The sequence below is a fragment of the Palaemon carinicauda genome, chromosome 3 (genome assembly GCF_036898095.1).
Source record: "Palaemon carinicauda isolate YSFRI2023 chromosome 3, ASM3689809v2, whole genome shotgun sequence".
Lineage (NCBI taxonomy): Eukaryota > Metazoa > Arthropoda > Malacostraca > Decapoda > Palaemonidae > Palaemon > Palaemon carinicauda.
The window spans coordinates 148,948,061-148,960,934 of record NC_090727.1 but is presented as its reverse complement, the minus strand read 5'-3'; the positions used below and the strand labels follow the sequence as shown (position 1 = coordinate 148,960,934).

Below are 12,874 nucleotides of genomic sequence, written 5' to 3'. Positions count from 1 at the left end.
CTCGAAGAATGAGCGCGCTAGGTTTATTCTTGGCATTCCATGCACCTCTTTTTTCTCTGGTATATTCAGCAATAACTATGCCTTAGAAATGGTGCTAGAGGAGCATTTCACTGGGCGACACAGGTTCCTCGCACCACGGAGTGCCCTGAAAGGAGCTGATGTAATTGCTTGAGGGCTAGAAAAGCTGCCCTCATTTCCAAGAGGTTTATGTGGCACCATTGCTTGGTTTTGGACCAAAGCCTGGATGCCGTGAGGTGCAAAAGGTGAGGTCCCCACCCTTCTTTTGATGCATCTGTGAAGAGCAACAACAATGGGGGAGGAGAGAGAAGGTTTACTGCCCTGAGCAGACTGGTGTTTGACACCCGACATTTCAGGTCTCTCTTTTGCTATGATTCTATTGGCACCAAGGTGTTTGGACGGTCAGGGTGCTGAGACCAAAAGGTCTTCAGCTGCCACTGTAGAGAACAAATGCATAATTGTCCGTTGGGTACCAGCTTCTCTAAGGAGGTTAGGTGCCCCAGAAGCCTTTGCCAAAGAACTGCTGGCAAGAAGTCTTGCAAAAGAAACGGGTGAGCTACGTGCTTCATTTTCTCTACTGGTTCTTCGGACAGGAAGACTTAGCCTAGTTTGGTCATGATCCTCATTCCTAGATATACCATCTCTTGCAGAGGTTTCAGGAATGACTTCTCATAATTTACTATGATCCATGGATCCTGGCAAAAGGCGAGAAGCTTGTCTTAATGGAGAAGGGTCTCCCTTGATTCTGCTAGAACTAGCCAATCGTCTAGGTAACAAAGAAAGCAAATGCTGGGTCTCGTGAGCCAAGGTGGACACCTGGGTAAAGATCCATGTGAACACCCGAGGTGGTGTAAACAGGCCAAAGCACAGCACCTAGAAGTGGTATATCTTTCTGCTGAATGTAAGTCTCAGGTACTTCCTTGAGGAAGGATGAATGGGGATCTGGAAATACGCATCCTTGAGGTCTAACAATATGAAGTCCTCTGGTCTGACAGCCTGTCTGATCGTCTGCGTATGTCTCCATTTTGAATGGAGTTTGTTGGACAAACTTGTTTAGGGCTGAAAGGTCGATGACTGATCTCCAGCCTCCAAATGCCTTTTCTACAAGAAATAACCATCTGTAGAAGCCTGTGAACCTGTCCAGAACCTCCTGGAGACTGTCCTTCTCTACTATGGTCTAGACTTTGGCCTGAAGGGCCTGTTCCTCTGCGGATCTCTTTGTGTAGGAACCTGATATCGTCGGATGGAGGGTCAGAGGAAGGCGAGAGAGCATGAACAGGATAATGTATCCCTCTCTGAGCACGGAGACTGACCAAAGCTCAGCCCCGTGGAGTATCCACCTCTGCAGGCATCCCCCAACCGGTGGACTGGTCAGGGAAATGCCCTCCCTAGTGTGAACATCCACTTTTCCCTCTCTTGCAACCTTTGCCCTTCAAGCCTCTAGGTCAAAAGGACTGCTCGAGACCTTGAGATTGTGCTGCCTGCTTCTACAACAGCATACTTTCCTTTGAACCCTGGAGCTTTCTTGGGGATGATCTCTGCAGAGGTAGTGCCGCGGAGTAAGGGCGTGAAGTCATATGCCTAGGAAGGAGGGAATCCTGGCTCTGTCTGCCACTGCCTCAATGTCTTCCAGGTTAAAGAGGGAGGGACCGTCGATTGAGGAGTTGTGCAACATCATTGCCACTCTCCTCGGCACCTACATTATGAGAGATAAAAACCAAAGGCGCAAGTTCCTGAGAGCTTGGTCTTGCAAAGCGATGAAAGCTATGCTGTGTCCTAAAGACACGATGGCAAAGAATAGGGATTGCAAGCAATCGCCTGACTCTATCCTTGTCCAGCTCCTAAAAGCTGCATTCCGATGAGCTGGAACATGCCATAGATGAGTCCAATACCCTTCAGTGGAATCCTTGGGGGGGGGGGGGGGAAACTCAGGCAAATGGCCACCTCACGCGCAGGTGGAAGGACTATCGACAACTGTTGTCGCTGTCAGCAGATCTTCCCATAAGCAGAAAGCTTCCTGAACAGTGGCTGGTGGAGGGTAACTCTCCCTTAGAAGGGGAAGTTCCCCAACACCTGGAGGAGGACCTCAGGACAGCTCACTTTGCTTACCTCCTGGCTAAGTGAACCCAGACAAAGGATCCACATTGTGAACTGTCCTTGGAATGTAGCCGAAGCTAGTCCCAGGGTTTACCTTAGAGGGATATCGCGACAAGTAAATCCAGGTAGTACTTGTCAGCAACTACTCACGCCTGCCCACCAAAGAAGAACAAATGTTGGGACGAGCAAGTGCTGAAGTTGAAACGGTCAAGCACGCAAGAGACGCTCTCGGTGCATGACCTATGAAATCTCGAGGGGGAAGATGGAAATCAACCCCCTGGGAGGCTGTACGCTCCCCAGCATACCCAACCACAAGACCTCACAAAGCCTTTCCTTACACAGAAAACCTGTGAGCCCCAAAGAAGGTACAAAGCGGAAAGTGACTCCCCCTACAACGGTGGCCAGCGCTGCTTCACTAGGGGAAGCAATAGAGGTCCCCGGAGCACAGGGTTGTCCCTGAGTCAGATAGGCACCACTCGTACTCAACCAACGCCCAGGGGAAGCCAACCAAGCAGTCAGAATGGCAAGGTTGAGCCGACGGAGTCCGATGGCAAGGTTTATTTCCCTTTCGAGGATGAACACGAAGGGAAAGAATCCCTCTTAGCCTCATCCTTCGGTCGCCTGCTAAACCTCATCCACTGGGAGGGCGACCATTTCCTACACTCATCGTATGGAGACTGCCACATGCAAGAATGACCCCTACACGCAGGGCAGAGACCGTGAGGATCGGTCTCCAAAGTCGACATATAGGAGCCACAATGGCACCCTTCAATGTGGGGACAAACTTACATGGTTACGATCTCCAGGGGCAGATATACCTGTAGAAGAAAATGCTAAGAAAGTTTTTAGCTTTTAGGTCAATTCTTTAATTGTATTGAAATTATTAACGTTTTTAACAATAGCAAGACGTCTGTATTCCCCCAAGCCGAAATAAAACTGACGTTTCTTACTAGGGCTAGTGTGAGCGGGGTTTCTGGCCAACACCTGCTCCCCCCTCCGCTAACTAGCAGAGGGTAATTACGCTTCACATAAAAGCTTAACGGCTAGTTTCAGCTATTGGCGAAATATATCTCCACTGTGAAGAGTGTAATGTTTTGTATATAGTGACGGAACAAATAAAGGTTTTGTTCATAAAGCGTTTTACACATATAGTATACAGTAATGCCAAATGACATAGCCTACAGAAAATTGACATTAGGTAGCATTAGGATGATGTCGAGATGGTGCTGTGATTAGGAACAATTACACTACTTAAAAATAAAAAAAATAAAAAAATCATCACTATTGCTAATGCCTTTCTTTCCTTGTTTTTTCTCATATTTTTCATAAAAAATACCAAGGTAACGGCTTAGCATAATACGTCTGTGTTTTTTTCTTATTTATTTTTTTTTTTTGTGGTTTAATTGTAAGGTTACTTCTTAACATGAACCTTCATAAGTTTTCAGGTGAAGTTCTATAGTATTTATGGACTCTAGTTTTCTATCCTGTCTGTCTTTCTAACTACTCGTACAAACTAAATCCTTTTATATCTTTAATCGATGCAAAACATCCCCCTTGTTTCAAGTAGACTACCAAATCATTTTATACATTTGAAAATACTCTCATCATAAACCTGTAAATCCAACAGCTTTAATTCCATTTGTGGAAAATAGGTAGTAGCCCTCAAATAATGTTGATGGGCCAGGCTCTCTTGTACTTATACAGTACAAACTTTTTTTATGAAATACATACTTAGAAATATAAGAATAATAGCCTATCAAATAGCTAAGGTAGGCAGTAATTGTTAGGTACGTTCAGAGGATGTATAATCTACAGCATTCTAAGTAAAAATAGATAAAGAAGGTACTGGTCCCTGAATACCAAAATCAAAGGAACTAGGCATAATGAACTCAAAAACAATTTATTTCTTCAGAAGAAAAATTTGGCATTAGGACAGAATGATTTTTTGACTCAAACAAAACAAGTCTCATTTTTCAAAATCAAGGTACTAGGCATAATCAAACCCAAAACTACTTATTTCTCCCCTTTACTATGTAATTTATGGTCTTAAAGTCAGGTTTGATTGAGGGTTCATACAGTATGACCTGGTGTACATACTGCACTAGCTTAGGTTAAGTTAAGTTAGGTTAGGAAACATGCCTTTGATTTAGAAATTAAGTTTACTGAACTTTGACAACCTAATTCAATTTGACTTCAGTTGACAAATACTGACTGATACTAATTACAGACACAAACTGGTTTCAAATTACTTTTAGAAAATAACTCTATTTGATTGAAGGTCTACATTAGGTCTATATAAAATAGTAATCCCAGGTCTTAATATTAAGTATCAACCGAGGAGATAGAATTTAAATAACACTCATTTTCAGGATAAATCACCTTGGCATTCCAAAATCAAAGGTCAGAGACAAAAATCTTGTGCAGTTTGGAGATGTCCTAAGTCACTTTATTAAGTACTATAGTATGAATGTCAAAGTCCTGTCCTTAAAAAACGGCATTAACCAGCCGGCCCCCTTAAGTAAGGATGCAACCACCAGGTTAGGTTAGTTAAACTTGATTGTGTCAGTTTTGAAGGGTGATCGTTACCCATGTGACTGCATTCACAACATTGAAATCTCACATCACTTGTCCTTAGCCATCACAAACTTCACCCAGGACCCCTAAATTACCTTATCGGACTTAGGGCGCTATGTTCTTATACCTCAAACATCAAAGTATATCTCCGAAGAGGGAACAGACACTGTAAAGTTATCCCCTTTGGATTGCATATGGGGGCAAGAATGTAGTTTAAATTCGGTATGCCGAAGAAACGAACAAAAAATTGGAACTTCAAAGTTGTTTTCTCTACCCAAACCAAATTCATTTGACGGGAGTGGATAAAGGACGGATTAGACGAAAAATGGAAGTTCAATCATATTTGACTAAAACAAAGATATGGCTTAGCATAAAATACCCACACCTAACCTTGCCTTCAGTAACACATTCTTACCCAGGGGGCTCTAGCACCTCGGTTATCTATACTGGGGCTAGTTGACAAATGCTTCCTCCATCCTACAATGGAGTTGTGATGGCCTGTTGGTAGCGTTGTTAACTGATGATTGCCAGACTGGGGTTCGAGTCTCGCTCAAACGCGTTAATTCCTTTGGTCGCTGCAACCTCACCATCCTTGTGAACTAAGGATGGGGGTGTTTGGGGGAGCCTTTAGGTCTACCTGCTGAGTCATCAGCAGCCATTGCCTATCCATCCTTGGTCCTAGCTTAGATGGAGAGGCAGCTTGGGAACTAATTATATATATCCATATGTATTGTGTGTATATATATATATATATATATATATATATATATATATATATATATATATATATATATATATATATATATATGGTCAGACTCTAGGGCATTGTCCTGCTTGATAGGGCAATGTCACTATCCCTTGCCTCTGCCATTCATGAGAGGCCTTTAAACCCAATTGTTGTGCTATAAATGTAATAAAATTAATGAGATGTGCCCCAGTATAAGGTATCCCCCTCATAGCCTGACTTAGATTGCTGTGTCCTTACCAGGGGAAGGGGATTTGGCCCCGAATGGTGTACGTATGACAACGGCCACCTGTATGTGTAATGATGGCTGACTAAGAATACGGCAGTGTAAGAGGGGCCACAGGGGGCCATTAGGTAAGGACTCTGCTTGTAATTTAGGTTATGGGGAGAATTTTTGGCTAGTTAGTGTCCATATTTCACGCTCGCTGGACGAACTGGCAGATGATACACAAAGGCTCCCTATAATATACGGTTAGCTTTCACGAATTTTTAAAATATTTTCAATTTTTCATTTTCTGTCAAGTAGAATAGGTGGGGTGTATGTATGATAGCGGCCACCTGTATGTTTGATTACGACTAACTTAGAATACGGCAGTCTAAGGGGGGTCGCAATTCAAGTAGGTAAGGACACGGCTTGTAGGTTAGGTTAGGGGGGAAAGTTGAGGTTAGTTGATGTCCATTTTTAATCCACGAAAGGAACTGGCGGCTGACATACAAAGGCTCCGAATAGGTTTCTGAAGTTTCTAGAAACAATGAGCAATTCTATTTTGTAAAAATATGGTGAAAATAGGACACAGACCAGTAGGACATCGTTTTTTTTTTTTTTTTTTTTTTTTTTTACATTACGCAATATTTACGAAACGATTTCAATCTCCCTTATTTAAATAAATCATCGCAAATACTTTAGTTTAAATCCATTCCCATCAGGCTAAGGTACGGATTCTGCCTAGAATAGGCGTAGGCGTAACCCTCTGGGATGGCACATCAGAAACCCACGCATTTGGTTAATCTAACGATTCTCGTACAAAAAATCTTTACTTGAAAACAAAACTAAATTCAAAATGAACTTTCAGTTACCTCACAATATGTTGACCTTTCCTAACAGTTGAACTTACGAATTAGAAGGTGATACTCGTGAAAGTGTGAGATTTCAAAGGGTTTGCCATAATCAGCTGATGACTGACGTTTTGTTTTGCTTTTCCTAATGGTTCTCATTTGAAAGGCATTAAATAATGGAACTTGAATTATTTTTATTTCTCTTTTAATAACTTAATGCTCCCTTTTTAATACCCTTTTTTAAGTAAAATTAAATAAAATATCAATGTTGTATCTATAATTAGTTAACATCCAAGTCTCCGCAACTCAGGTTGGTTACTTGATAAATTATTTCGAAGTTAAACAATGTAAGCATATATATATATATATATATATATATATATATATATATATATATATATATATATATATATATATATATATATATATATATATATATATATATATATATATATATATATATATATATATATATATATATATATATATATATATATATATATATATATATATTCAAATAAGCCACAATTATAACTTATTATTGAATTCACCCTGCCTCTGAATCAAAGACCCAACCTATACCAGTCTAAATACAAGTAATAGTCAAGTAGGCTATATAGTAATCAAAATTCCTTATCATATAATCAAGTTCCTCTTGGATTTATGCTACCAAGGCAATGCAAATTTTATATTAAAAAGTATTTTTGGCTTATTGGAATAAAACAAGACGTTAATCATAAATAACTTCACTTTTTTACTATTGTTTTAAGAATAAAACTTTTATGAGAAAATAAACTTTGCCTGTCTCGCATACCCTACCTAGCATACCCGCAAAAGTGCATCAGCAACAGTATTATTGTTATTATTATTACTTACTTACCAAGCTACACCCCTAGTTGGAAAAGGAGAATGCTATAAGCCCGGGGGCCCCAATAGGGAAAATAGCCCAGTGAGGAAAGGAAACAAGGAAAAATAAAACATCCTAAGGGCAGTAACAACATTAAAATGAATATTTCCTATATAAACTATAAAAACTTTAACAAAACGAGAAGAGAAATTAGATAGAATAGAGTGCCCGGGTGTACACTTTTGTTAGGCTACTGTTTTTCACTTATCTTTATCAAGCATGCATATTTTGAACTTTGTGGGCTCTTTTTCAGGTTAATTTTGAAGTATCAGTTCTTAAGTTACTATAAAGTTGGACAAATATCTACTGTAGTATAGGGGCGGGCTGTCATGCTTAATGATATATTTGTAATAGGTTACCTAACCTTATCCGGTTTTCTACAGTATCAGTCAGTTACGTTTTCTATCATATTATAGTGTCTATACTCAACGCAAGAAGGGGCTGATTATTATCATCATTGTCATTATCATTATCATTATTATTACTACTACTACTACTACTACTACTACTTAGTAAGCTACAACCCTAGTTGGAGAGCAAGATGTTATAAGCCCAAGGGCTCCAACAGGGAAAATAACCCAGTGAGGAAAGGGAATAAGGAAAAAATGCAATAGAAGTTTAAGAACAATAACATTAAAATAAATCTTTCATATATAAACTATAACTTGAAAATAACCAGGAAGAGAAACGATATAAAATAGTGTGCCTGAGTGTACCCTCAAGCAAGAGATCTCTAACCCAAGACAATGGAAAACCAAATTACAGAGGCTATGGCACCACCGAAGGCTAGAGAACAACGGGTTGATTTCGGAGTGTCCTCCTAGAAGAGCTGCTTGCCATAGCTTAAGAGTTTCGGCTACCCTTTCAAAGGGGAAATTAGACACTGATCAGCTATGGGGCCGTAGTTTACCCCTTGAACAAAGAAGAATTGTTTGGTAATCTCAGTGTTGTTAAATGTATGAGGATAGAGGAGAATGCAGAAAGAATATGCCAGACTATTCGGTGTATGTGTGGGCAAAGGATAAAAATTAGCCATAAACGGAGAGAGGGATCCAACGTAATACTGTCTGGCCAGTCAAAGGAGCCAATAACTCTCTATTGGTAGTATATCAATGGGTGGCTAGGGCCCTGGCCAACCTTCTAATGCCATGTGACCACGTCTTCACACATTACCTCTCTCTCTCTCCCTCCTCTCTCTCTCTCTCTCTCTCTCTCTCTCTCTCTCTCTCTCTCTCTCTCTCTCTCTCTCTCTCTCTCTCTCTCTCTCTCTCTCTCTCTCTCTCTCTCTCTCTCTCTAGAGATAACCGCACAATTTTACAAAATGTTCTGAAAGACAGCCAACGAAAGAACGGCACCATAAGCCACAAGGATGGAAACTATGCAATGTCCCTCCAGTCTACAAGAAGAGACTAAAAGAAGAACCTGGCAATACCTGACCTGTGTCCAACTTTGGTGCCTTGCAAAAGTTTCTAATCAATTGCAGTAGATTCAATATCTGGTAGAACATTCAGAGAAAAACAATCTTCTGATAGACAGCCGACATAATTTTAAACACAAGAGGTCCTGTGTGCCAAATCAGTTAGATTTTTCCTCAACTTGTTTAGCACATATGACAAAAGCAGGGCAATAGACATCATATACACAAACTTTTAAAAGGCTCTTAATAAAGCCCTTCATAAAGAATAATGGTTAAAATTAAAGCAGTATAGGCATCATTGATAAGCCAGCTGACTGGATTGAAGATTGACTGACAAACAGAAATCACAGAGTTGTAATCAATGGAAAATTCTTAGAATGGGCAGCTGTTACAAGCGGAGTACCCCAGGGATCCATCCTTGGTCCATTGCTATTTATGATTTACATTAACGACATAGATTTAGGATTAACTAGTAGAATAACCAAATTTGCTAACTATACTAAACTAGGCATAAACACTACAAGTTTAAAAGATGTAGAAGCATTAGGAAATTATCTAATTAAGTTGGGAGAATGGTCCAGAAAATGGCTTCCAACTGTGGGAATTGCGAAGTTATGCCCATAGGTTACAGTAACACACAAACAGATTACTCATTGCTGTGTAATGAAATAGAAAGTGTGGATTAAAAGGAAGATCTCGGCATTAATATATACAAAGATTTGAAGTTCCCTAAACAGGGCACGAGAGTTAAAAATAAAACAAAGAAAATAATAGCTTACATAAAGAGGCAATTCAAATACATATACAAGGATTTTGTACTGCAGATGTAGGCCTACACATCACTAGTCAGATCACATCTACAATACGGAGTCCAATTCTAGGCTCCAAGTATTTAGAAGGATATAGATAGACTGGAAGCAGTACAAGCTAGGGCCACCAAACTAGTCCAAACACTAAAACAATTTGGATATAGACGGAAAATGGAACGTCTAAACTTATCTAATCTAAAACTCGATGACTAAGGGGACAGCTGATATGTACATTAAAATTTCTTAAAGGAATAACCATTGTAGACTACAATAACAACCTCTTCACGCTTAGCACAAATCAGTCCAGAGGTAACTGATACAAACTGGAATTGACAATATACAACACCACTCAATGTGATAATTTCTTTACATATAAAATAGCAAGTACATGGAACAGACTTCCAGTGGGTGTAGTGAACAGTAACACGGTAAACGAATTCAAGAATAAGTTAGACAATGGTGTGATACTAGCCATAAAGAACCACAATGTTAATTCATGGTATAATGCTTCTATAGTATGCGAGTAGGCATTTTTTTAGTTAATTCGTGATAATCACCTCTTCCGATTCGTCTATAATAGTCTAAATCTTTGTTTTTTTCTTTATTCCACCACTTCTGAAGTGTGTATTTGCTTCCCCTATACCTCATTATTATTATTCTCTAAATGACTAAACCTATTTTTAAGAATCTAATCTATCTTATGATCAACGCTAACATTTTTACCGCTCCATTGTATCTTGAAAATGTTCAACCTTTCTTTACTTCTTACTACATATAAGCAACAAAAGAGTTCATCTCGAAAATTTAAGCCTCCTGGTTAGTACAGTGGTAACATGTTTGCCTAGCATTCGCATGGCAAGAGATCGATCCCCGCCCAGGACCGTAAGTTTAAGCTGTTTACTGGGGAGGCCACTGCTGTGGTAGGGCACCACAGTGGGGGGTTGGGCTTACCCGGCTGACGTTCTGGTGAGTATCTATTCTGATGGAACCGGAACTGAAACCAGTCACCTTTCACCTTTATTAAATTCCGTTTACACTTAACATCCACATTTCCCTTCCATAAAGGATATTTGACTCGACCATCCATTCATAGATTCTAATCTCAGGTTTCATGAACGAATTGTTTTTATAGCTTTAGCATGAGAGGGATGTCTCTCTTTTTCTGCATTCTCTATGGACCTACTCTTTTCTCCCTCCTACCATCGTCCGTTGTATTACTTTATATAACCACATGAATGAACTTTTTTCCTTCATTCCAAATCGATATTCATTACTCTTCTTATCTACCTCATATCCTTACCCCTGTTGACATTCCCTTTCAACTTTTTCCTAATTACTTTTAAAATATAATAGTCTATGAAGTTTCCAGTTGTATCTTTTATTATGTCCTCCTTCCCAATTTCTTTCATTATCTTAGGATTTTTAATCTACCTTTTGTTTCTCTGACTTCTCACAACCCTCCATCCATAATGAGATCAAAATGTAATCGTGGTAAAACAACATTATTCCAGATCCATTTTCATCAATCTAGTCATTTTAGCTTAAGCTTATACTAACATACTTCATTTTCAAGATAAAATCTTTCGATTGATAAAGATACCTCGTGAATCATAAGACATGAACAACCTCAACAATACATTTTTATTGATTTTACTATCTTATCAAGTATAACATTTTCCTTTTATATCTAATCTCCTTCAGATTATCTTATAAATAAACATCTGATTTACAAACGTTCTTTCTTGTCTTTACATGCATAGATATTTCCTCATATTCTCGTACCTTTCCCGTCATTAAAGTTACAAAAATCCTTCTTGCACATTCCTATGGAACCCTTCTTCCATTCACAATATATATATCAAACATATTTTAGTAGTCTCGTCAATTTCTCCTTCACCGCCAAACCATAGGATTCCTCTTGTAATACTTTTCACAACTAGTGGTTTTTTTTTTTTTTTTTTTTTTTTTTTTTTTTTTTTTTTTTTATCTAACAACTATTTAGTTTCATTCTTTATATTTTTAACTATCATTTCGACATCCATTTTTTTTGTGTTTACATGAATCTTTTCAACTTTCTTTCATCCTCTACATGTAAAACCTATTTGAAATACCCACTTCATTGACACATGGATTATGTTTTCAGAGATTTTTCCTAATGAAGTGTTCCATTCAACATTCATTTGGTCATTAGCTTTTTTCTCTGCCTTCACGTTTTAAGACAACTCATGCAATTAAACAATTTGCTTAGATTCATCCAAGATTTTTTTTTCTTCAGCTTTTGAACTCTACCTTTGTTCTTAACCATAGTTTTCGTATCTTTATTCATCCTCTTTTTTTACATTCCCAGATCAACTCCTTAGTTATACACATGTACCCAAACGATGTCATTTATCTGCCTGTTAGGCTCTTATTTCATTATCAATAATTTCTCAATATTCCCTCTGCTAGACTATATTCCATATATCTCAAGTTTCTTCATTTCAAAATCTTTAACCCAGGATATTTACTTATTAGTATATCCTCCCTAAATATTCTAATCTCTTATCTTATTTTCAATCAGCCTTTTCTGCTTCAAGCAAATGATAATCATATGTACCGGTACCTACGTCCACTCAATATCTTACCGTTACTTAATCTCCCATCTACTATGTACTAATACACAATCTCCCAAAATCTTACCTAAAATACTGAGAAATTCTTCAGACCACATTTCCACAGTTTCAAAATTTTCATCAACTCCGGATGACCTAAGATTTACACCTATAATTCAACTAACTTTTACCTCTATTGGATGTTTTGTATTTCCGGAAGAATATGAGATCGAGAGACTTTTTATTGCATTGATTACAGGGTTTAAATTGAAGAGTAAAATGTACACTGTATTGGTGGGAAGGATGATATCGATGTATTATTGATCATTCTTCTTTTTGGTAGGTATGAGGAGTGCCTAAAGTTGTGTAAATTTTGTGAACAGGGGAGTATTCTAGATTCAGCATGAATATGTAAGCGATTGGATTTTTTAAGATGCTATATAAAAATTACACTTTAATGAAATGGCTGGAGCCAATCAGTCTTCATCCCACTCTAAAAATAACTTTGCTGCTACTAAGGAAACACAATGGCCTAACAGTAACACTTAAAACATTATGATTATTGGAATTAATTTTCATGATGATTAAGCTTATAATCCTATTAAAAACTATGATTTATTATGCACACAAAACATACCAGCAATGTTTCCATTCGTTGCT

The 12,874-nt window shown here is 38.4% G+C and overlaps 1 protein-coding gene across 4 annotated transcripts in view; it reads right to left on the bottom strand.

Moving 5' to 3' along the window:
• The window catches only part of LOC137638625 (ADP-ribose pyrophosphatase, mitochondrial), a 51,791-nt gene extending 38,917 nt beyond the window's left edge, over window positions 1-12,874 (bottom strand). Inside the window, exon 1 of one of the 4 annotated variants that reach the window (XM_068370881.1) lies at window positions 12,852-12,874. Coding sequence is in view for 1 of the 4 variants with exons in the window: in XM_068370878.1 (XP_068226979.1) it covers window positions 9,594-9,616 (23 nt within the window). In the remaining 3 variants the exon portion in view is untranslated. Of the gene's footprint in view, window positions 1-6,511; window positions 6,683-9,593; window positions 9,714-12,851 lie in introns of those variants that run through there. The other 3 variants (XM_068370878.1, XM_068370880.1, XM_068370879.1) reach the window with 3 other exon arrangements.